The sequence below is a fragment of the Myotis daubentonii genome, chromosome 4, assembly GCF_963259705.1.
Source record: "Myotis daubentonii chromosome 4, mMyoDau2.1, whole genome shotgun sequence".
Lineage (NCBI taxonomy): Eukaryota > Metazoa > Chordata > Mammalia > Chiroptera > Vespertilionidae > Myotis > Myotis daubentonii.
The window spans coordinates 49,344,293-49,370,681 of NC_081843.1; the positions used below are offsets into that span (position 1 = coordinate 49,344,293).

The 26,389-nt window shown below is 35.1% G+C and overlaps 1 protein-coding gene across 3 annotated transcripts in view; it reads right to left on the reverse strand.

Moving 5' to 3' along the window:
• Nucleotides 1-26,389, reverse strand: part of YTHDC2 (YTH N6-methyladenosine RNA binding protein C2) — a 64,575-nt gene that overhangs the window by 26,501 nt on the left and 11,685 nt on the right. For all 3 annotated transcript variants that reach the window (XM_059693889.1, XM_059693888.1, XM_059693890.1), the window contains 14 exons: nucleotides 24,081-24,247; nucleotides 22,322-22,424; nucleotides 21,329-21,485; nucleotides 18,025-18,132; nucleotides 14,925-15,073; nucleotides 12,310-12,445; nucleotides 9,191-9,317; nucleotides 8,914-8,979; nucleotides 5,472-5,650; nucleotides 5,134-5,230; nucleotides 4,965-5,052; nucleotides 4,797-4,877; nucleotides 2,571-2,653; nucleotides 1,268-1,373 (listed from right to left, as the gene is read on the reverse strand). In XM_059693889.1, coding sequence (XP_059549872.1) covers nucleotides 1,268-1,373; nucleotides 2,571-2,653; nucleotides 4,797-4,877; nucleotides 4,965-5,052; nucleotides 5,134-5,230; nucleotides 5,472-5,650; nucleotides 8,914-8,979; nucleotides 9,191-9,317; nucleotides 12,310-12,445; nucleotides 14,925-15,073; nucleotides 18,025-18,132; nucleotides 21,329-21,485; nucleotides 22,322-22,424; nucleotides 24,081-24,247 — 1,647 coding nt within the window. The remainder of the gene's footprint in view (nucleotides 1-1,267; nucleotides 1,374-2,570; nucleotides 2,654-4,796; nucleotides 4,878-4,964; nucleotides 5,053-5,133; nucleotides 5,231-5,471; nucleotides 5,651-8,913; nucleotides 8,980-9,190; nucleotides 9,318-12,309; nucleotides 12,446-14,924; nucleotides 15,074-18,024; nucleotides 18,133-21,328; nucleotides 21,486-22,321; nucleotides 22,425-24,080; nucleotides 24,248-26,389) is intronic.

The window sequence follows — 26,389 nt, forward strand, 5'->3', positions numbered from 1 at the left end:
TTTTTATGAACACCCTCCAACAACTCATATCAAAATTACCATTGCCACCAGTGACAATGTCTCCTCACACAGTTTTAAGAGTTACTGTCCAAAATATCTTTTTTTTCCTTAATATTACCTTCTGGAATCTTGTATCTATTCAACAAATACTTAAGTGCTACTAAGTGCTAGGTACTGTGCAGCAAGTTGGAGAAAAAGAAGAGGACAGACTGTCAGACAAGTGTCCACCCTCATGAAGTTTTCATTGTGTGTGAAGAACAGAATAATTACATAATTAACTCTTTAATTACAACTGTGATAAACGCTATGAAGGACACAGAGAGCTGAAGAGGTAAATGGGAAAAGGAAGCCATTGAAGTCAAAAACCATTTCTTGAGGAAATGACATTGAAACTAAGACATAAAGACTGAGTAGGAGCTAATTATAAAAAGAGTAAGGGGGAGGAGTCTCAGGAGAGGGAATAGCACATATGAAGGCCCTAAGATCAATACAGATAAGATGTGCTTGGGGAATGAAAACTACCGGTATGAGTAGAGAGAGGACAAAAGGCAGGAGCTAAAAAATTAAAACTGGAGACACAAGCTTGAGAAATAATTTAGGCATCTATTAAGAATTTTATAATTTGTCCTAAGAAGAACATAAAATGGAACATGAGCATGAGGAAGTGGGAAGTCATCTAGATATGTGGTTACCAAAAATATGATGCAATGTCTCTTTAAAGGTTTGGGAATCAGCATCTAATTCAGCACAGCAGAGAATCGAATTAATGTTATGATAGTTTTCCCTAGGAACTATAGTGTCTGGCTGTTCCATGAAGTCAGAAAACCTAAAGGAAAACAGTAACGGCCAGGAAATCTCAGTGAACTTAGTTCCAAATCTACCAAGGTAATCTCAGCATCTTAAACTGAGATTCTGGTATTATGTTTTGGACGTCAAATAATTTGTTTTGTAATCCTCATTGAAAATGTAAAAGGTGAACACTACATGGTTGACAGACTCCTAGAATAATGCACAAAAACAAATGCTATTCTTATAAACTATACTCAAGTAATTCTTTAAAGCTTTGAAGGTTTGTAAATTAAATTTTCTGTATATAAAAAATATTAGTTATATACATAACCACCTACCATAATATATATTTGATAATTTTGTTTTATAAATTGTTTCATAAACTGATTATTGAAAAGTCCAATCAGCATAAGTTGAAATGATCCCTTCTCCTCCCTTACCCACAAAGATAGGCTTTTAGAGTTAAATAAACTTCTACCTGTAATGGCATTCTCAAAAGTTCTGGAGTCTGAAATTCCAACATATTCTGGAATCGGAGTCTACTGAACAGACGAAAACAAATTCCAGGTCTACATCGCCCTGCCCTTTAAAGTAAAATACAAAATTAAGACTCAGGAATAAAGACTGTAATAAGTAAACTGTACAACCAATGTGATTTAGGATATAGAACACTGAACTAGTATCAGGACATCTGAGTTTGAATTGCTACTCTGACACTTATCCTTTATGACGGCACTTCACTTGTCTAGGACTCCATTATCTCATTTATAAAGTGAGATTCATGAATGATACCTAACTGATATATAGGGGTGGGCAAAGCAGGTTTACAATTGTCAGTAAGTGAAACACAGAGCCAATAATTGTTTTTCAATGTTTCTCTCGGACTTAATGCATTTACATCTAAATATATATATACAGACATATATTTTTTAGTATAGCAGAATATGAGACACATGTTCCATACCTTACTTTTCTCACTTAATATATTCTGAAAACTCATCCCACATAAAAAGACATACATCCAAATATTTTCCTTTTAACAGTTACACTGGTATACCACTGTGTGGCTTCAGCAATATAACCACTTCACTGTTGATGGACACTACAGTGTTCCCAAACTATTACAAAAATGCTATGAAATACATTCTTAAACATACATCATGTGCAAGTATACTCAGGATAAATTATGAGAAGTGGAATCCACTATGGAAGGGTAGATTTGGATAAACAATTTCAAACTGCCCTCTGAAGAAATCTCACCAATTTACACTCCCATCAGCAAACTATGAAAGCCTATAGGCCCATGCTTTTGCCAGCTCTGTTGCACACACTGTTAACATTTTCATCAATGTCAATCTGATAAGCAAAAAGCAGTACCTCATTAATTTACATTTATTTTGGTATATACATAAGGCAACATATGTGAAATTAATGTGCTGGTCTATATTAACCAATTTTTTAAAAGCTTTTTGGTATAATACAAAAATTAGTCCTTTGTCCCATCTTGCAAATGTTTGACATTTTTGCTTTTATTTTTTAAGTTTCTTACATATTATGAATATGGTTTATACCAGGCAAAAATTTTTAATTTTAACATAACCTGAATGTGATATTTTTTAAACAGTGTTAAATTAGTTTGCTTTGCAAAAGTAATATAAAATAAAGACTAACATGAAAATGTTAACATTTTACAGAAAGTGCAATATACATTAATATGTAATACATATGAATATGTTTCCATTTTACATGCAATTTTTGAATGTACATTAAATATACATTACCTGCCCTTTCGTTGTATGGCACTAGCTTTGGAAATCCACACCATTTTTAACATTGTAACAAAATTCAGTGCATCAAAGGATTTCTGTAATATATAAATCACCTTCATGTTAAAACTTAAAAAGGCATTTAGGAAGAAACAGCAAAACCACCCTATATAATAAAAGGCTAATATGCAAATAACCAAATGTTGGAATGACCACCAGGGGGCAGACACTCAATGCAAGAGCTGCCCCCTGGTGGTCAGTGTGCTCCCACGGGGGGCACCAGGCCTCTAGTTATATTTTAATATGCCAAGTTTAATTCAGAACGCCCCTTGATTAGATAATTACAGCAGAGTACTAATTTTTTTTTTAATCCAGATTTCTGACTACAAACATTCTAAAGAAAAAGAATAAAAACTCAGAAGACCTGAAAAACTTCCTCATTCTGTGCCTTGCTGAGTTATTTGTTTCTCTCTTCTACAGTTAAATAATAGCAGTCAGTTCTCATAAGGCATCAAGATGGGAAAGAACTAATCTATCCTCTTCACATCACTGTTCATCAGGTTTACATCATTGTGAAGAACAGATATGATCAGGAAAAAACATTTTTTTAAAATACTTTCTAGGAAGCTTCATCTAGAGAAATAAGAATAACAATAGCCACCCTAGCTGGTTTGGCTCAGTGGATAGAGCGTCAGCTTGTGGACTGAGGGGTCCCGGGTTTGATTCCGGCCAAGGGCACATGCCTGGGTTGTGGGCTCGATCCCCAGTAGGGGGTGTGCAGGAGGCAGCCAATCAATGGTTCTCTCTTATCATTGATGTTTCTATCTCACCCTCTTCCTTCCTCTCTGAAATCAATAAAATATTTTTTTTTTTAAAAAAAGAATAACAATAGCTGAAACAATCCTATCCCAAAGTGAAAAACATTTTAATCCCTTCCACTGTATCTCCTGCTGAGCTACTACTGTAATGTAATTAGGCGATCCAGAATGTTAAAGCATACTTCCTCAAAGAAAATTTACTGTAGAGAAACATTTTTAAAGACTGCATTCCTGACTAAAATATGCTTCAAACATTCAGTGACAATAATTTCCCTTTCAAAAAATAACTATATAAAACAAATACAAGTGTGTTTCTCCTAATAGTTTAATTGTGGGATTTTTAGAAAAGATGCTACTTATTTAGTTTTTAATAAAATGTTGCATTTGTCATGTTTATTTGATAAATAACACCTAAAGAAATTAATTTCTAAGATATTCAAAATCTACCTCAGCTCTAGATAATTTTAGGGCAATAAAATCTGAATTTTCATTGACTCACTATTCAGATTTTTAATGATAATATTCATAATTATTCTCCTATAAAAAATAAAATGTACCCCTTCTTTACAGTATCCAACTACAATGAAATGTCCAAATTTTATAAAAATTTTTTCTACAAGATATTCCTAGAAACATCTTGAAAATGAACACTGAAAATATTATAAAGTAATTAACAAAATTTTCACATTAAAAACCATTATTTATATCCACTAGAACAGACATACTTTGCCTTCTACAACATGGATAGTATTTCTTCCCTTGACAAATCAACTACCTTTATCATTTTCAATTCTTTCAGTGAAATGAGAGTCACTAGGCATTCCATTACTAAAAGGAAATGCTGACTTTTATTTACAGCAGGGGCTGGTACAAAATATTTTAGCCTTTCCAGAGGGTCTTTGTTGCAACTACTCTGCCACTGCAGTGTAAAAGCAGCCATAGACAATAGGTCAAAGATTAAACATGGCAGTGATCTAATGAAATTTATTTTTTGTTTGCTTTCTTTCAGCATGGCTCCCTTGCATTAAATATCTCCTGATTACCTACTATTCTAGGAGCATTGAAGATATAACAATAAATAAGAAGGTTATGGGCCATTCCCACATGTAGAATGAAAACATGTAATCAAATGCCCACAGTTGGACAAAATTTTCACTATAACTAGCCAAATCCTTTACTTCTTTCCTAGTATTTAGTGGGCAAAAGCTACTTTTTTGTATAATTTGTAAAAATAACAAGACAGATCCTATACATTGAATTGTTTAAGGGAGAATATTTACTTTAGTGAAATTAACATTTACTGTTAAATTTATCTAGAACCAGAAATATTACCATTAAAGTGAATTCTGCTTATGAAAGCATGCACATAAATGCATCTTAACCTTCCTCATTTGAGTTGAAAATACAACTTAACCATACATACCTCTTTCACCTTACCAGAATCAATAACAAAGACAACATCATTGACTGTGATGCTGGTTTCAGCAATATTGGTGGAAAGGATCTGCAATGGGATGTTATGTTATAGTTAATATGAAAACAGAACCAATGACTACTAAAATAGAAAAAAATAAAATTTTATGAAGCTTACTATTTTTCGAACACCTGCAGGTGGGTTTTTTAATACTTTCTTTTGATCAGATGTTTGCATGTTTGAATGAAGCATAAAGACTTGATATCTGTTGACAATTGAAAGAGAAAATATACTATGGTACCTATCTTTAATTTAAATAAAAAATATATAAAGCTTTAGTTTTTACCTATGTGTATTGTCAGCAAACCGCTTATCATCAAATAGGATGCGATCCCTCAGTCCAACAATTTCATCATATCCAGGCAGAAAAATTAATATTGCACCTTGGAGAGAAATGATTTTGTTAATATTAAATTTCATGTAAAACCAGAACCAATCAATAGAATTAGCTATAATGAACTATATCACAAGTTTTCAAGTACTGATAAACTGTAATACTTAAGATACTTAAGAGGTTATGCATTATTGTCAAGGGAATTATACAAAAATTTGTACACACAAATTATTAATTTTTAAATCAAAGTATACATTTTGTTCCAGATCTTTTAGACAACACTTATTTACCAGCATCACAACTATGGCAGATATTGTACAGGAGATGCATGATCAAATCCAAATCTACTTTTTCATCATCAAAACTATGATGATAAGCTTTCAGGAGCTCTCTATCTTCTGCATTGAGGTCACTTCCATTTGTTTGAACCAGAGAACTTTCATCTAGATTTCCAAATTCCAATGAAGCACTAAAAAAAAAAAAAAAAAAAAAAAAAAAAAAAAAAGGCCAAGTTAATTTTAATTAAAAAGAATAACCCTTTAAGACCAATGAGCCCCACTATGTCCTTCTTCAAATTTTCAATAGACATTAAGAAAGATAAGTGATACTTAATGTCCCAACTATAATTCATGTTTTAGTTTAAAGTACACTATTCAAAGTAAATTTGGCAATAAGTGCTTTTTAAAAAACACAACCTGAAGAAATTTCTCCACAGAAATTATGCAAATGACCAAAAACCACATGAAAAAATGTTATTCATCATTAGAGAAACAAGTATCAAAACCACAATGAGATAACACTTCATTAAAAAACAATGTTAGAGAGGGTGTGGAGAAATTGGAACTTTCCCCTCACACATTGCTAAGTAGGAATGTAAAAGACCACAGCCATTTTGAAAACAATGTGTCAGTTTCTCAAAATGTTAAACAGAGTGTTACCATATGCCCAGCAATTTGACTCTTAGGTATATATACAAAAGAAATAAAAATACATGTCCACATAAAAATTTGTAGACAAATGTTCATACCAATATTATTCATAATAGTAGAAACAACCAAAATGTTCATCAAGTAATGAATGGATAAAAAACTGTGACCTGTCCACAGAATGGAATATTACTCAATCAGAAAAGGATGCTGCAACATGAATAAACCTTGAAAACACCAGGCTAGGTGAACAAAGCCAATCACAGGAGACCATCAATCATATTATATGATTCCAATTATATGAAACTAGAGACCTGGTGCATGAAAATTCATGCACTCGGGAGGGAGTCCCCTCAGCCCGGCCTGCACCCTCTGGCAGTCCAGAACCCCTTGGGGGATGTCCACCTGCTGGCTTAGGCCCACTCTGTGGGGGGATCAGGCCTAAGTTGGCAGTCAGACATCCCTCTGACAGCCTGGGAGCCTTCGGAGGATGTCTGACTAGTGGCTTAGGCCCGCTCCCCAAGGGGAGCTCCCCAAGGGGAGCGGGCCTGAGCCACTAGTTGGACATCCTTAGCGCTGCTGCAGAGGCAGGCAAGGCTCCCACCACCACTGCTATGCTGGCCAGCCATGAGCCGGCTTCTGGCTGAGTGGCGCTCCCCCTGTGGAAGTGCACTGACCACCAGGAGGCAGCTCCTACATTAAGCGTCTGCCCCCTGGTGGTCAGTGAGTGTCATAGCGACCAATCATTCCTGGTCAGTTAGCTGTTAGGGTCAATTTGCATATTGCCCTTTATTAGATAGGATACCCACAATAGACAAATCTATAGAAACAGAGAGTACATTAGTGGATGCTTTGGGCTGTGAGAGTTGGGGAAAATGGGGAGTGACTGATAATTAGTATAGATTTCCTCTTGGGGTAATGAATAGGTTCTTAAAATTGTAGTAATGACTGCATAACACTGTAAACATACTAAAAAACTTTAAATGCACACTTAATTGGGTGAGTTATATGGTTTATGAATTTTATCTCTGGTCATCATTATATTTTCTTAGTAGGTTGTTTCTTATTCTTCACTATGATAAACAACACTCTGAAGAAAATTCCATTTAAAGAAAATTCTATAGGTACCAACTTAACAAGATTCTTAATTTGGTAGTTCTATACTAAAAGTAAGTTAATTATGCTATTTTCCAAAAGCCAGAATCAGCATAAATTACTGAAATAAATGCCTTAAGTCTTTATCCTACACATCTATAAAAATAAATGGGGAATATGCTAATTAGACCAGACATCTTCCAGACGCCCTTCCTGATGAAGCCGGGGCTGGAGGAAAGCCAGCCGGATCCCAGGCACCTGCAGGCAGCCCGGGGGAAGCCAGCCCAGGTCCTGGGTGCCTGCAGGCGGCCTGGGGAAAACCAGCAGGGGTCCCGGGTGCCTGCAGGCGGCTCAGGGGAAGCCAGCCCAGGTCCTGGTTGCCTGCAGGAGGCCCCGGAGAAGCCAGCCCAGGTCCCGGGTGCCTGCGGGCAGCCCAAGGAATGCCAGCCTGGGTCCCTGGTGCCTGCCAGTGGCTGGAGGGGGGAAGCCCAGGTCCTGGGTGCCACAGGGAAGCCGGTGCCAGCAGCCGGGGGAAGGAAGGCCTACTCTTGCATGAATTTTCGTGCATCGGGCCTCTAGTAAAGATATAAACTACTACCATCACTAGTATTTATCCATAAGATTTCTAGGAAATTAATATAATACAATCTCTCTAAAAGAGTTTGGCAGAAAGATAAACATAAGACTGCTTTCATTGGGGAAGATATTAAACTTATACAATTTTATAATTGCAGTATTTAAACTTTAAGATCCATTTTAAAACATTCCAAGTTTTTTTCTTACTTTTTAACTGGTAAATGAAGATGCTATTACATTCTTTGTTTTAAGCTATAAACTTTAGATATCAATTATGAATTATGCAACAAACATAATATATTTAGTTTTAAATATTTGAAATTTGTAATTGATAATGTCATAATCTGGGAAATAAAAAGAAAGCCCAATTAAGCAGAATAACTAAAATATTATCTAGATAATTACTTGGTAATTTTTAGTGTCTAGTGTGCTATATCTGATACCATAAACATGTATGAACAGCCCAGCCACAGTGCTTCAGTGGTTGAGCATCAACCTATGACCCAGGAGGTCATGGTTCAATTACTGGTCAGGGCATTTGCAGGCTCAGTCCCCAGTGCGCGTTGTGCAGGAGATAGTCGATCAAGGATTCTCTCTCATCACTGATGTTTCTATATTTCTCTCCCTCTCCCTTCCTCTCTGAAACCAATAAAAATATATTTAAAAAAAAAAGAATGTCTGAAACATTAAAAATGTTAACACTAAAAGGATTGCAGGTTCTGAGTGCTATTATTGAAATAACAACAAAACCCACCATACTAGAATTAACATTTGGATCTGCCAAATAATTTTGCCAGTTTACACATTTTATATTCCTTTCCTTATCATTTTAGTCAAGTTTTGGGAAAATGCAGTGATAAATACATGTCTGTAGCTACCACGTATAACTGGAAATTCCCTTTCTGCTTTTTCAAAATAAAATAAAAAATAAGATAAATATTATAACACAGTGGATCTCATTAGCAACCTACGCCAAAAAATCAGAAAAATTCCTTAGAATCACACACACACACACACACACACACACACACACAAAATATCTCAATAAGAGACTGTAAATTTGTCACTTTCTATAATTTACATGGCTGAGGTTTTTTAAAAAGCAGTTAGAATTAAACATAGTATAAAGTTTTACCTGTAAGATTCTAGAAGATCCACAACTTCAGTCTGCCCAAAGTGTTTAGCCCAATCTAAAGCCATCCTGCCAAAATTCAAATATATCAAATTAAGACAAATAAATAATGTTCTCAAAATTACAAAACTAGTAGTTGCTCAAAATTTTTCATTCACCCATTAGAGATGTACCAGCAATTATTACACAACAGCTTTTAATACAAAGGTAAATATGAAAAGTCAAAAAATATGTGTACCTATACAAAGATATACAAAGAATGGATACAATTTAAAATTACCAGCCATTTGATGCTTTGCTATGGACATTGGCTCCCATACTAATTAACTGCTCTACTTGACTTGAAAAACCTCGTCCTGCGGCAACCATCAGAACTGTTGCACTGGTTTCACTATGTCTGTAATCGACTAAAATAAGAAAAAGATAAATATGTGTTAAATTTCCAAATTATTTAAAATAATTTTAATTTTTATTTAAATGAAAGAACTGAGCATCAGAAGAATTAGCTGGGACTGGCTACTTCACCTAACTATATCATTAACAGCATTATATAACCCTTAACTCATATCATCCCAAAGGATCTGTTATTAACATGCTCTTAATATAAACAGGATGGAATAGGGACTACCTTTGGAATTTTGGAGAAGAAAAGACAGTTATTAAACTATCGTAAGCTCACCAAGATACACTAATGGGCTTCCTCCCATATGTGTCCCAACCAGGGACTGAATCCCTTTGGTGCTTGAGACAACACTCTAACCAACTGAGCCATACCAGGCAGGGTAAAACTGTAGTTAATTTTGGGGGGAATCAAAATAAATGTGGAATTTTCAACTTCATGGGGGACTGCACTCCTAACCCCACATTGTCCAAGGGTCAACTGTACAATAAGAATAATACAGCAGGGTAAGGAGAAATAGTGAGAAAAGGGTGCAATTTAGTAAAATAAGAAAAGGCCTCTCTGAGAAAACACTATCTAAATAGAGAGCTAGACCTAACCGGTTTGGCTCAGTGGATAGAGCATCAGCCTGCAGACTGAAAGGTCCCAGGTTCGATTCCGGTCAAGGACATGTACCTTGGTTGCGGGCACATCCCAGTAGGTGTGCAGGAGGCAGCTGATCGATGTGTCTCTCTCATCGATGTTTCTAACTCTCTATCCCTCTCCCTTCCTCTCTGTAAAAAATCAATAAAATATATACTAAATAAATAAATAAATAAATAAATAAATAAATAAATAAATAAATAAATAGAGAGCTAAATGGAATAGACATTGGGCCATATGAGTATCTGTGGGAACAGAATTCCAGACACAGGAAACAACAAAACAAAGGCCCAAATATGGGAATGACGGTAAGGGTGGCTAAAGCAGAGTGAACAAGGGGAAAAGTAGTAGAAAATGAGATAAAAAAGGTAACCAAAGACCAAATCAGGGAAGGGTCTTTGGTTTTTATTCAAAGTGTAATTGAAAGCCATGGAAAAGTAAGAGAAAAGCGAAGCAGCATAATCCAATTCCCTTTTTAAAAGGATCAATCTCCGGAGAAGAGACTAAAATAACATAACAGAAGCAGTTAATAGGCTACTACTGTAGTTCAGGAGAGAAATGTTGGCTTATACTAGGATGGCAGCAGAGAGGAAGTGCAATATAGTCAGATTTAGATTTATTTAGAAGGTAAAACTAACAGAATTTGTTAATGGGTTATATGTGGGGTGTGAGAACAAAGTCTAGGATGACTTTATGTTTTGTTGACTTAGCAACTAAGTGAATGATAGTACTTTAGGTTCAGATTCAGGTGGTCTCAGATGGCCAGGCACCTGCATTTTTAAAAAGATCTACAACTGATTATGCATACTTAGGAAACACTTAGGAAAGAGCATGTTGAGAGGAAATCAAAAGTTGTTTGGGGCAAATCCAGTTTTATCCGATTGACATACAACTAGAGATGTCAAGTGATCAGACATATTGAAGAGAGAGGGAGGTCAGGACTGAACATATAAAATTACAAGTAATTTTAAATAAATACATAAAGCTATGATTAGATGAGATCCATATAGTGAGTAAGTATAAGTAGAAGGAAGGTCAAAGGATTGAGGTCTGGGACATTTCATATTTATAGGTCAAAAAAAAGAATAAACCTACCAAGAAAACCAAGTAGTTCCATCCAGGGAGAAAAGAAGGAAAATCAAGTATGGAATATCAGAAGTTAATGTAAAAAATGTTTCAGGAAGGGAGTGATCAATAATCCCATATAATAAAAGGCTAATATGCACATCAACCAAATGGTGAAATGACCAGTCGCTATGATGCACACTGACCACCAGGGGGCAGACATTCAATGCAGGAGCTGCCCCCCGGTGGTCAGTGCGCTCTAGAAGCCGGGCTCAAGACTGGCAAGTGCAACAGCGGTGGCAGGAGCCTCTCCTGCCTCTGCAGCAGCACTAAGGATGTCCGACTGACGACTGTGCGGGCCCAAGTCGTCAGTCAGACATCCCCCAAGGGTTCCCAGACTGCAAGAGTGTGCAGACTGGGCTAAGGGACCTCCCCTCCTCCCAACCCGATGCACGAAATCCATGCATGGGTAGGGTCCCTGGGCCTGGCTGGTGATCAGGGCTGGCCGGGGCCTTCCTTCCCCAGCTGCCGGCTGCCGGCTGGGGTTCCTTTATTCCGCGCTGCCCCCTGGTGGTCAGCCCACGTCATAGCAAGAAGTTAAACTCCCGGTCGGTCCAACTCCCAAGGGGACAATTTGCATATTAGCCTTTTATTATATAGGATGATGCTGAGAAGTTTAGGTGAAAGAACATCTAAATCCTTTCCAGTACTGACTTTCTATGATATTTTATTCTACCTTGTGCTAAGAATCCTTCAAGGTTCTGAAACTCATCTTTGGTTGCCAATATCCAGTATCATCAACTAACAACATCAGGATAACTCACTAGGGAAAACATGTCACATGACATACAGCATGTACATGTGAATTAGGACTTGAGCTCACACAACTAAAGATATGTTAAAATTCTCCACTCACTTACTTAAAATTTAGAGCAAAGTTAGCTCTTTTTCTTCTTTTGAAATCACAAATGTTTTGAAAATCTAAGCCATTCCCCTGGGAGTGGGAAGGTATGTGTACAATACATGAACATAAAAATACTTTTGCACATAATTGGCATACACTCACAGACCCCATTAAACTATTCTGGTACAACTAGGTTAAGAATCCTGATTTAACACAATATTTATTTAGTGTACTATGCTAATAAGAAGATCCTGATGTGTGCATTTCAAATAAGTACTCCAAAAGAATACGTTATTGGTTGTGAATAAAAAATATAGTACATACATTTTGAATTGAACTAAATTTTCAGCATAAATCTGACTAATAAATTAAAATAAATTACACTTACCACTAACATTTTCCGTTAAAATAAGGTGAAAAATCTGAGCAAAGGCCTCAACATCTTTATTCAGCCATATATCAGAAAGACAAGCATCCATTTCCTTTATTAACCATGGTTCAAGGCAATTCACATCTTTTTCTGTCTTTACAAAAAAAAAAAAGCAAAGGTTATAAATTACCTAACAGCTTAACCTCTACTTGCAAAGAACATGAGATGGCCATAATGATCACAGAAACTACTAACCATATAATATTATAGCATAGACGTTGACATGTTTCTCATCTCATCATAAACATATCACTTACATTACTATATGTTGTTCTTACATTCATCTTTCATCTGAGAATAAGAATGTTTGTAACAGGGTAGGTAATCCAGATAAAATATTAACCAAGTACTGGTATGCTTCTGATAGGATGTTGCAAAATGTATACCAGTGGTTCTCTCTCCCAACTGTATGCCAGAGGGACCACCACCTGGAGCTTTTCAACGCTGATCCAGGTTCCACCCCAGAGCAAGTACATTAGTATCTCTGATGATAGAGGCCAGATTCCATACGGCTTTAAAAGTTCCTTAGGTGATGCTAATGTGTAACCCACTCTTAAGAACTAATAATCAAAATCCTGTTCATTGAACCAAATGAATGTTCCCTATATTAAAAAACAATTTTAAACATTCTTTAAAAGTATTTTTAAATTCATGTGTAGTTCATTTGGATACATTATCTCTAAATAATCGCAAAAAAACTGCAGCATATCTGCATTATATACCTTCTCATGCTCAAAACAGTAAGTTAAATTCTTTTTATAGAAGTGCATAGTCCCAGCTATATTCTGCATTTTCATCAATGCCGTTTAAAGAATTCCAAACCAGAGTCAAAGACCAAAATGGTCTTAGGAAATCAGGTAGTTCCAGTTTTCAGATTTCTTGGAACTCAGTGTAGGAGAGGCACCACTTGGGAATGGGGATGAAGAGTTATGGATGACCAGGCAGGGCTTCTACAAAATATTCACTTGTAAAAATAAAAGAAGAGAACTTGATTTTATCTATAGTAGGCAATTGATTTTATACAGTCACAAAGCTGATTAGTGATAGAAACAATACCAGTATTGATTATTTGCTCTAACACCAACAATCTTTTCTCAATTTTCTAAGTTATCATGTCTTATATTATTTAGCTCATGGGCTCCTAAACGTTTGAGATGACAAAATATCAAGCAATAATAATGCATATGCACAATATCTATTACTATATTCAAGATATTTAGAGAAAATACTGAAGTAATTTAAAGTTAAAATGAAACAGTAAAAGATACTGCATTATTTACAAAAAAAAGTGTTAAAAGCCATTCTGAAAAATGTGTTGTAGCCTAAAATAAACTAAAAACTGTATGCATATATTATGCAAAAAATAATGCATAAATTGTGCCACTATGAACATAGAGGTCCATATGTTCTTTCTGATTGGTGTTTCTAGTTTCTTGGGATATATTCCCTGAAGTGCAATTACTGGGTCAAATGGGAGTTCCATTTTTAATATTTTGAAGAATCTCAATACTGTTTTCCACAGTGGCTGCACCAGTCTGCATTCTCACCAGCAGTGCACAAGGGTTCTTTTGTCTCCATATCCTCTCCAGCACTTGTCATTTGTTGATTTGTTGATGATAGCCATTCTGACAGGTATGAGATGGTACCCATTGTTGTTTTGATTTGCATCTCTCGGATGATTAGTGACTTTGAGCATGTTTTCATGTCTCTTGGCCTTCTGTATGTCCTCTTTCAAAAAGTGTCTATTTTAGTCCTTTGCCCATTTTTTTATTGGATTGTTTATCTTCCTTTTGTTAAGTTGTATGAGTTCCCTGTAAATTTTGGAGATTAAACCCTTATCTGAGATAGCATTGGCAAATATGTTCTCCCATGGAATGGGCTTTCTTGTTTTGTTAATGGGTGTTTTTTTTTTGGTGTGCAGAAGCTTTTTATTTTGGTGTAGTCCCATTTGTTTATTTTCTCCTTAGTTTCCATTGTCCTGGGAGCTATTATCAGTAAAGATATTGCTATGGCATATGTCTGATATATTGAAGTGCCCATCAGCAGATGAGTGGATTAAAAAACTGTGGTACATCGATACAATGGAATACTACGCTGCTATAAAAAGGAAGGAATTTTTACCATTTACAACAGCATGGATGGACCTAGAAAGCATTATGCTAAGCGAAATAAGCCAGTCGGAGAAAGATAAATATCACATGATCTCACTCATATGTGGGATATAATGAACAACATAAACTGATGAACAAAAATAGTTCCAGAGACAAAGAAATACTGAACAGACCGTCCAGCCTCAGAGAGAAGGCGGGGGGGGGGGGGGGGGGCGGAAGATCAATCAAAGGACTTGTGTGCATGCATATTGGCATGACCAATGGACACGGACACTGGGGCAGTTGGGGCTTTGTCCTGGGGGGCGGGTGTGGCAGGGGGGTGGGGTCAATTGGGGAAAAAGGAGACATATGTAATACTTTAAGCAATAAAAAAATGCATAAAAATATTATGATCTCCTACAATGTTCTTTAAACTATAAAATTTTTACTTAAAATATCAGTATGAAAACAATTAGGTCTTACCAACTGACTGAAAACAGCATCACCACCATCATCCAATAAATCATACTCTTCAGTCACATTTGGAATTGTTCTTTGCCTCTGAGATTCAGGCTTGACAGTATTCTCTTGAGCTGAATACCATTCTGTAAGTGTGGTTTGTTGTTTCTCTTCTAAATTAATTACCAAAGAAAGAATTTATAAATAAGTTATTTGCTTTGTGAAATATATTCCTTTGTTTTAGTACTCTAATGAATCTGAAAATACTTAAAAGTTGGCCTTATTTAAAATAAATTACACTCATATTTTCAGTTAAAATAATGTGAAAAACCCTAGCAAAGACATTAACATCTTTATGCAGCCATATGTCAGAAAGAGTCTAATTCCTTTATTAAATACTAGTACCCTGGTACACAAATTCATGCACATTGAAAGGAAATTAATTAGAATAAATATTTTAATATTGCTATTCACCCTTTATAATAGAAGTGTTAACCAAATTCACGACTGATAATGACAGATCAAAGCACACGTGTGCAACTGGTGCCAGCGAGAGCTTTCTATGTATCGCACATTCGCGAGTCAACTTAGCTTTTTACAGATATAGAATAAACTTGCTTAATTAGACCTGCTTTCTGATGTAGCTAAACTTTTTCCAGCCCAGTGAAGCACCCCAACTTCTCTTTCAGGTAATTGTCAGCAACACAGCAGTAAATATCAACACAAAGCAGATTATTATTGTAGATCATGCAGGGAGAACAAAAGGTAAAATATTTAACTGCAGCAGTGTTTGACTATAATTCTGTGCAGTGAGAAAACCTGAAGTCATTGTCAAGGTCCACCATTTCTTACTTCTTTTCCGTTGGGTCAAGTTTCTAAACTTTCTAAATCTCCGTTTTCCAGCTAATGAAGAGAAAATAGGATTCCACCAAATCTTGTATCTACCTACTCCAGGACTTTTGTGAGGATCAAATGAGATGAGGCATGGAAAAATGCTTCACAGACATTTAATTGAAATGTAAAATTATTTGCACTTGGCTATAAAGCAAGTCGTGTTCCTGGGCTGAAGAAACTGTAAGGAGGCTAGTCGTCTCTAGGGAGAGGAAGCTAGGCGTTGCTATGTGACATCATTACCCGGTGCCCACAGCAACCCTTTCCGGGCTAGGTGGGGCTGTGGGCCCATTTTGTGCCATGGGGTCTTGGCAGCATCCGCTGTGATTTGGTGGACTGTCACTCTGGGGTGGTGGCGGAGCCTGAGTCCCACTTCGGGGAAGCCGAGTTTTGCTTTGTGGGTGCCAGGTCCGCAGTACCGTTTCTCTGTGCGCGTCATAGCAGCTCCTGCATTGAGCATCTGCCCCCTGGTGGTCAGTGTGTATCATAGTGACCGGTCAGACGGTCGGATACTTGGCATATTGGCCTTTTATATAAATAATTATTTTTTAAAATATATTAATTAGCAACATTTAATGAAATGTGTTATGCTGAATCATAAAGACACATGAAACTGCTTAAAAACCTTATCTATTCATCTATTAGTAAAATGTTTACTTCTATATCCATAATTCAAAGAACAGTATTTTAGCCATACAATAAATACTGTTTAAATCAATGATTGATATTCATATAGAACTTTGTAGAAAACAATTTATTGCACTTCTGCCACCATGCTATTTGTTTGAAATACAAGTTCTATACAACTTTCATGTTCAAAAGTTTCAAGATCTGCAAGTTTTATAATTTACACATTAGTGATTTAGCCCTGCACTGTGAAATAAGTATTGCTAACAGCTTTATCAAGTGGAAAATCCAAAGTTATTTATCCAAGGTCATACAGACAAAACAACAGAATCAAAGCTTTAAGCCAAATCTTCCATCATGAATAATGTAGGTGAAAGTAAATAAAAAGAGTCTAATCCTAATTCAAAACCTGAGATATGTCATAAGAAATGTATTAAGAGGCAAATAATGCTAAAATCAAAGAATAGAAGCAATTCATAACAATATCAAGATTTGAAAACCTTGACATTTGTATCAAAGATGAGTTCCCTCCCACCCGTTCCCTACTCTTGTCCTGAGATATGCTGTGACATATCATACTCTTCTCCCTCCTTCAAACAGTGGTTGAATCTTTTCCTTAAAATATTTTTATTGATTTATTTTTAGAGAGAGAGAAATGGAGAGGGATGGACAGGGAAACATCAATGTGAGAGCAAAACATCAACTGGCTGCCTCCTGCATGTCCCTACAGGGGATCTAGCCTGCAACCCTGGCATGCATTCTGGCTGGGAATCAATCTGGCAACAAGCAACCTTTCAGTGCATGGAATGCCAAACCAACTGAGCCACACCAGCCAGGGCAGTGGTTGACTCTTTGGATATAGACGCACACAACCTCCTCAATTCCGGTATCCCCTTTCTTTCTTTTTAATTAATTTTTTTAAAATTGAATTTATTGGGGTAGCATTGGTTAATAAAATTATATAGGTTTCAGGTGTACAATTCTATAATACATTATCTGTATACTGTATTGTGTATTCACCATCCCAAATCAAGTCTCTTTCCATCACCATTTATCCCCCTTTTATTCTCTTCTACCTTTCCCCACCCCTTTTCTCCATCGTATTCACCATACTGGCATCCACTTTCAATTCCTCACTATAGATAATAACTTCTGGACATAAACCATATTGTAAAAGGTATATTTGGGACAGTATTCTAATATACTACACAATTATATACAAGACAAACACTTCCAAGTGTCCTTGTACCTTCATAGTATAATACTGAAGTATTCTAAAAAGTCAATAGGAATAGTAATTTTCTTTTTATATGTGTTTGACAAAAAGCTAACCTCCCACCCTGGCCAGTGTTTGCTCAGTGGTTAGAGCACTGGCCTGAGCACCAGTCTCAGGTTCGATTACTGGTCAAGGGCATGTACCGGGGTTGCAGGTTTGATCCTCATCCCAGTTCAGGGCACATGCAGGCAGCAACCAATCGATGTGTCTCTCATGTTGATGTTTCTCTTTCTCTCTCCCTCTCTCTCTCTCTCCCCTCCCCCCCTCCCTCCCTCCCTCCCTTACACGCTCTAAATATCAATGGGGGGAATAAGAAATAAAAAAGCTTACCTCGCTGTTTTTCCTTTTTGTATTTTAACATTTCTTTATTTGTATATCCAGTAGTTCTTAAAATATCTTCCAGAAACATTTCTTTTACTTCAAATGGTCTTCCCTGTACTAAATAACATACATTTTAAAAAGTAGTTATTGCTGGAGCTCCAGTTGCACAATCGGTTAGCGCGCGGTACTTAAAAAGTAGTTATTGCATCTCAGAGATAATTCACATAAAACCATGAGATTTCCAAGTTAACAAACGTTGAGTGTAAAATCCAAAAGCAATTCTATAGGTCAAGTGATACTCATGATACTGTCCTTTAAATATAACTGTGATCTTGATTTTAGAAAAGTGTTCATATGCTTATTTTTTCCAATGTTTACTCTCTACTTATCATGTGTTTGGCATCATGCTAGGCACCAGGAATACAAATGGTAAGCAGAAACAGAGCTACCTCCTGATCTCCTGAAGCTTGCAAGCTAGCAGAGGAGAAAGACATTAATCCAATAATCCAGAATGTAAATTTTAAAATAGAGTTGTGACAAGTATTATCAAAGAGAAATACAAGATGTCATGACAATATCTAATGTGTGTGTGTGTGTGGGGGGGGGGGGGCATTGAGTTAAGAAAAGCATCCTCACTGAGAAAATGAGGACCAAGAGAATGGGTAAACAAAATAACTAAGCTATGTGGGGAAATATAGCACATGCAAAGAGCCCACTGTGGGAAAGGATATGAAAAGACCAAACTAGTTTCAAGCTAACTAGAACATAGTAGGAGAGGGGGAGTTGAGAGGGGATTGTAGTTCAAGATGAGGCAGGAGAAATAGATAAGTTTTATTAAGGACTTAGGTATTTATCTTGAAGTAATGGTCATTCAAAGTTTTAAGCTCAGGAGAGTGTTCAACATCATAGAATTCCAGTTCAGAAAAGACCGTTCTGATTGCATCATGGAGAATGGATTTAAAAAAGAGTAGAGTGGATGGAACAGAGCAGGTAGAAGTTATTCCAATAGTTCAGGTAAAAGAGAACAACTTGAATGAGGCTGGTGATAGTAAAAATGGAAAAAAAGAGACTTTAGAGACAGAAAGTAAAACCCACAGAACTCATTATTTGATTGGATATGAAGGAATGATAAGGAAAAGTCAATCAAAGCTCTTAGATTTCTGGCTTACAAAATTGGATAGATGATGAGGTTATTCCTTGATGTAACAAGGAAAACCGAAAAAGGAACGGGTTAGTTAGCTGATGGAAGTTGGGGTTTAGTTTTAGACATGTCAATTATGAGGTGCCCAAACTAGCTTTCAATTAGCAGATGCATATATTTCATGTGCCTTATCATCCAAGAATATTATGAAAAGAAAAATATACAGATTTGTGACTTAGGTGACAAGGTCAATGGTATGATTAATCAAAACAGGCAACATAAGAAAAAATTTTTGTAGAACTATTAAGTATTCAGTTTGGGTCATATTAGAAGTAAGCTGTTTATAAGATATCTAAGACCAAAGCTCTAGAGAACAGTCTGAATTGGGGAAAAGTCTGAATTGGAAATAAAGATTCAAGAGTCATCAATCTAAAAAAGAAAGTAGCCCTAACCTGTTTGGCTCGGTAGATAGAGCATCGGCCTGCACACTGAAGAGTCCCAGGTTCGATTCCAGCCAAAGGCACGTGCCCAGACTGCAGGCTCAATCCCCAGTGGGGGGCGTGCAGGAGGCAGCCGATCAATGATTTTCTCTCATCACTAATGTTTCTCTCTCTCTCTCCCTTTCCCTTCCTCTCTGAAATCAATAAAAAAATTTTCTAAAAAACTCATTAAAATAAATAAGTAAAAATAAAAAAGTAGAAGGGCAGTGAGAACTTCTAGAGACACTAACTGTGCATCTCCAGTACCTCGTAGAGTATAGCATAGAGCAGAAAAGAAGAGGAAAAACAAAGAAAAGAAAGTAAGTGAAGGTGTATAAGGAAAAGAAAACAGATTAAGGGAATAACCATAATACCAACATTTAAGCACCACTGTAAAAGAATAAACCCACAAAGGAGACCACAAAAGAAAGTGCAAACTATAATGTAACTGCGTTTCAGAAGGCAGTTTTGTCAAATAAATTATGGGATCGGAGCATTTCTCACACACACACACACACACACACACACACACACACACAAGAAAAAGGGGGCCAAGCATGAAAAATACTAAAGAAAATGTAATTAAGATTTTTGTGTAAAATATGAACTATAGGCTTGGCAATTAAATTAGTGTCAAAACAATACTGGTAAGAATATACAAATAGAAACAGCCCTCTAGACTACAGAAATTTAAATAATTTTAGGCTTTTGAAAAAGTAAAATTGAAAAATCTGTTAAAATTAAAAATATATCCTTTTACTCAACAAGTTCATTTTCAGGAACCTATCCTTAGAAATAAGAGCACCAGTATATAAGGATATACATATAAGAATGTTCATTACAACACTGTTTATTGTGGGGGAAAGGAGGATCTAAAACCAATCTGAATATCAAAAAATAAAGAAATAGTTAAATCATTGTACATTCATATTATAAAATATTAAAACAGCTGCTTAAAATAATGAACCACATCCACGACCGCTGATATGAAGGACTGTTCACAATGTACTGGCATATGAATAAAGCAAACTGCAACATAATGTATGTGCTCATTTTTGTAAAACCAATTTCTGTAAACATGATATATATGTGTAGATTTGCATATATGAGATGGACAAGGTGAAAAAGGATATACACTAAGCTTTAGCATCAATTAATCTCAGGAAAGTAGAACATAGAATAAGAGGACAGGAGCAACTGTGTACTTTTTCCTATATATGTTTGCACTATATCATTAAGGTAAATACATACAACTTTTTCTAATTTTGAGGATAAATTTAATAATTTTTTAACTGGTGGCAAAACCAGTTTTGATTAAAGGATAAGGACAAAAGTTAAGTGACAGCATGTTCAGAAGTACCTGAGAAGTAAACAAGGAAATGTAGTCTACTCTTTCAAGGAGTCTGGCAATAAAGGGGAAGCTATAGGACAGAATTTAAAGGGGAATACAGGGCCAAAATAAAGAATACTTCCTTTTAATACTAGAGAATTGGCCTCACAACACAACAGCAAAGAGTTGTAGATGGAAAAGGATAAATAACAGAACGATGACTAATTAAGCATATCTCAAAGGAAACAGAAATGGATACTCTCTACTTCAGAACATTTCCCAATTCTGATTACAATAAATATAACCATGCCAAAAAGCATTCTTTTGTACAAATGCTAAAAGAAATCTTATAATTTAACTTACTATATATCACTGGACAACTTCCAAAATATCTTATAAAGAGATTTACATCCAAGGCAGCACTAGAAAGAATTAGTTTCAAAGTTGGATGCTTTTGCAACAAATCTCTTAACTTTGTAAGTAAAAAATCACTAAATCGATCTCTTTCATGTACTTCATCCTGCAGTAAACAAAAATAAAACCAGAGAATAGTTAAAAATTATAGATGACTAAGTCTTTACAACTATGGAACTGCTAGGTTTACACTAATTCAAATTGACTGTGGACAAGGCCAACCAGTATTAGTGAAAATTCTGTATTATGGACAATTCAGAAATAGACTTTAATAACCCAATATAGGTTGTTGTTTTTCACAGAATATAAAACCACACAAACTAAAATAAACTCTGAATTAGTACAGTCTAATTTAATGTTCTTTTAATATAATATACAAAATCTGTTAGCATCAGGGCTCAGGTGCATCCTTTGGTTTGAATACACAGAACTAATAAGTTTACAAAAGCTGCTTATTACAAGTTTATAAAATTCAACCTACTTCTTTTTATACAAACAGGATAAAAGCTTATAACTCTTTAATAGGGTGATAATTCATCTACTTTCTTCATTAGCAGCTTCACCATGAAGTTAAATGACTGTAAAGTATGCCCTAAGGCTGGTAAATACATATTAAAGGAGGAATCAGATGACTAAGCATTCAGAGAAAAGAAAACGTTCACCATTCTAGAGGGCTCTATGTAAATGCATGCAAATATAGTTTTCATACATAATAAAGCACTTTTTAAAAAACTATCTACTTATTTTATTTTCTTATAAAATCTGATAATAGCTTAAATATAAAATATGTATTTCTAATAATTGTATAAAATAAAAAGTAACCTGATTATAATAGCCTGTTCAAACAAAAACAAACTGGTTCTCACTTATAGCCTATTCTAAAAATGTAATTATGTATTTAAATTTTATGGAAATTTATGGTAAATTCAGCAATATTCTTACCACAATAACATGTGTCACAGCTGACAATGTACTATCTCCTGCCATCAATGTTCGAAGCAATACCCCATTAGTGCAAAATGTCAGAAGTGTCTTAGGAGAAACCCTTTTTAAAAAATCAAAATAACATGCACAATTACAAGCATTATATGTAATTAAACCATGATCACATTAAATGCTAGTCTCATTTGTACTTTAACAAATGTTACTTTAAGTAACTAAGAGTCCGACTGGTGTGGCTCAGTGGTTGAGTGTTAACCTATGAACCAAGAGGTCACAGTTTGATTCCCAATCAGGCACATGCCCAGGTTGCAGGCTTGATCCCCAGGAAGGGGCATGCAGGAGGCAGCTGATCAATGATTCTCTCTCATCAGTGATGTTTCTATATCTCTCTCTCTCTCACTTCTCTAAAATCAATAAAAATATTCTTTAAGTAATATAATACTGTATATATGCTTTATTAGCAAAGTTATGTGAACTATTTATTTTATGCCTGACAATCTCACAAAATTTTTATTACTAACAGCCTTTTATTAATTAAATGATTATTTTGTTAAAAAGCCATAGATTTTTTAAAAGACCTTAAATATAGTATGTCCCCCAAAAATGATACACACTTTAACAGCTGATAGCTACTTAATTTTCACTCTTTTTTAGGTGATAGGTGATAATGAGTGAAGCCAGACTAAGTTTTGGTTTTTTTGTTTTTTTGTTTTTTTAAATATATTTTATTGATTTTTCACAGAGAGGAAGGGAGAGAGATAGAGAGAGTTAGAAACATCAATGAAAGAGAAACATCGATCAGCTGCCTCCTGCACATCCCCCATGGGGATGTGCCCGCAACCCAAGCACATGCCCCTGACCAGAATCAAACCCGGGACCTCTCGGTCCGCAGGCTGACGCTCTATCCACTGAGCCAAACTGGTTTCGGCACCAGACTAAGTTTTGAGCAAAGAAAATTTATCCTAAAGTGCCACTAGACTTTTTTTAATGGAGATTTATAAAGGTAAAGTTTATGGTACAAAACCAGCAACAATTGACGAAATGAGGGCACACAAACACCAAACAATATGATTCTTCATGTTTGCAATTCCATTGCTTCACGCTATCAGTAAAGCCTGGACCAGAATGGTCATCAGTTTGAAAATAGGCATTGACAAAAAAATTTATTCATTTCTGTAAATTCTTTTAAATTTTTAAAATGAACTGTATAAACATTGACTTTATAATCATTCAAAGTGTGCATAAATTTTTTGAAGACACCCTGTACTTTTTGCTTGGGGACAAAAGTATATCATAAAAGGGATCAGCTTTTTAAACCACCATATCCAAACTACTGGAGCACAAAAATAGTACTATTGATGAAGAAAGTATACTACTAATACTAACAGTATTCAATTCAGTCTCTAACATTTACTGAGTACTTACTATAAATTTCACATCAACGTACTCTAAATGCCTTTATTAGCCCTATTTTACAGATGAGAAAACTGAGACCCAAAGAGGTGAAATAACTTGTACTTGATCATAAAACTATGAAATTCCAATTTGTATCTATGGCCCAAACCCTTTCTCAACTATTTGTTTATTAAAATCTCACTAAGTTTAGACATAACCTCAATGATCTGTCATAGAATTATTACTACTTGGAATAAATAATCATCTAACTTTTCAACTAACACATTCTCCATATTCAGTGAAACATAGACATTTATCTTTTCTAAGAATGATAAGAGATAGTCTAGTGAAGAATTATCTTTACCTGCTTTCTAATCGTATCTGATACCCAATTGTTTGACCAATCCTTTCTCTTCTCTCTGCAGCAACTCTTTCAGCCACAGCAATAGCTGCTAATCGTCTTGGTTGAGTACAAAATATTCGGCAAGGGATACCATTTTTAAAGCAATCATCTAATAGGAACTGAGGAATCTGAAATACAAGTTTTAAAGTGCTATAAAATGACATAATTAGATACCCAGAAAATCCACTTAAACACTATTAAAACTAAAAAAATTCTGTAACATGTCCAAATATAAAATAATCATAAAATCAACAACTTTCATGTAATTGCTAATAATCGCCTAGAATGTGATTTAAAAAGATCTTGTTCAAGATCAACTTGAAACATCTTGCAGTGCTAGGAAGTAAGGAAGTGGTAAAAAAGTGATGAGTCATGCCAAAACGACACAGGAACCAAGTGGAAGAAGTACTTAATGGCCAAATCTGGGAGAGTTGAGTAAAAAAATTTAAACTAATTAATTATAAACCATATATAAAATAAATATTCATGAATCTACATGATAAAAATAATCAAATATATAAAGAAGAAATAGTTAACGCTTATACAAAGATTATTAAAACACTAATGAAAAGCATAAAAGATCTGAATATATAAATAAATGACATATTCCTGAATGGGAATAATTACAAAAATGTCAATTCTCTCAAATTATTCTATAAAGTCAATGAAACAACAATCAAAATTCCACTGTGGGTTTTAATAGTGAAAAGCATAAAAAAATAGCCTAATACCAGGATTGTAAATACTTTTCTATAATTAAATTCAACCAGGTCAGAAATATTCAAAAGTAAAAGTCTTCCTACCCCTTCCACTACCACTAGTCCTCTCCAAAAAAATAACTACTGTTAAGTTTCTTATGAACTCTTTCAGGGAAAAAAATGTTTTCACAATTTAGCATATTTGTGTATATAAGCTGGTTTTTATTCATACAAAGTGATTACTTACACAATATTGTAATTTGTAGATTTCACTTAACATATCAGATTACCTAATCCACTTTAATAACTGTACATCCTATTCTATGGATGTGCTATAATTTAACAAATTTAACTACACTTAAATAATTTCCAGGTTTTTGGACTTGTTATTATTGATGATGTTCCTTGCTATTACCAGTGCTGCACTGAATATCTATCTTCACATACTTCTATAGTCAGAGAATATAAATTAAATTTGAACAGAAAAACTATAAATTTCCCTCCAAAACAATTTATACTATTAATAAAGCAGAAGATGCTGTTTTCCCAACACCTATGCAAATATTGGATATTGATCATTTTTAAATTTCTGCCAATCTGATCATTGAAAAATAAAATTGTTCTGATTTCATTTCTTTCTTTTTTTTAATATATTTTATTGATTTTTTACAGAGAGGAAGGAAGAGAGATATAGAGTTAGAAACATCGATGAGAGAGAAACATCGATCAGCTGCCTCCTGCACATCTCCTACCGGGGATGTGCCCGCAACCCAGGTACATGCCCTCAACCGGAATCGAACCTGGGACCCCTCAGTCCGCAGGCCGACGCTCCATCCACTGAGCCAAACCGGTTTCGGCCATTTCTTTACCTATGAGTGAGAGCATGTTTTCATACATATCTCACCCTCTGGGATTTTTTTAAGCTTGACTATTTTACCCAGAAGCATGCATATACACAGCTAAGAAATATTTTAAAAGAAAATATAATGAAGAGGAATGTTGTTTTACATACTATAAAGCTACAAAAAGCAAAAGGTGAGATCCTAGTGCAAAAATACAACTAAATATACATAACAAAAATTCTAGAAATTGGTTCACGGACTACAGAAACTTAGTATTTGATCAAAAGTGTTATCTTAAATAAGGGAAAAAAGATAATTACAAATTATATTGGAACAACTAGATATTAACATGAGGAAAAAAGTAAGATTTCTACCTGATATGATAAAATAAATTCCAGATGGATTTTAAAACTATAAATAAAAAAATACTAAGAAAAAATAATTATAGGAAAATGTTTTTTTCATTCTGGAATGACATAAGATAATATATTAGTTTCAGGTGTACAACAACACAGTGATTTGACATTTATATATCTTACAAAGTGATCACCACAGGAAGTCCAGTAACCATCTATCACCACACAGTTACTGCAATTTACTTGACTGTATTCCCTATGCTTAATCTTGGAGTAGGAAATGCCTTTCTTAGAATGGCAAAAGACCTTAAAAAATATTGATAGATTTGACACTAAGTAAAGCAAACAAAAAATTGAGAAAAATTATGCTCAAG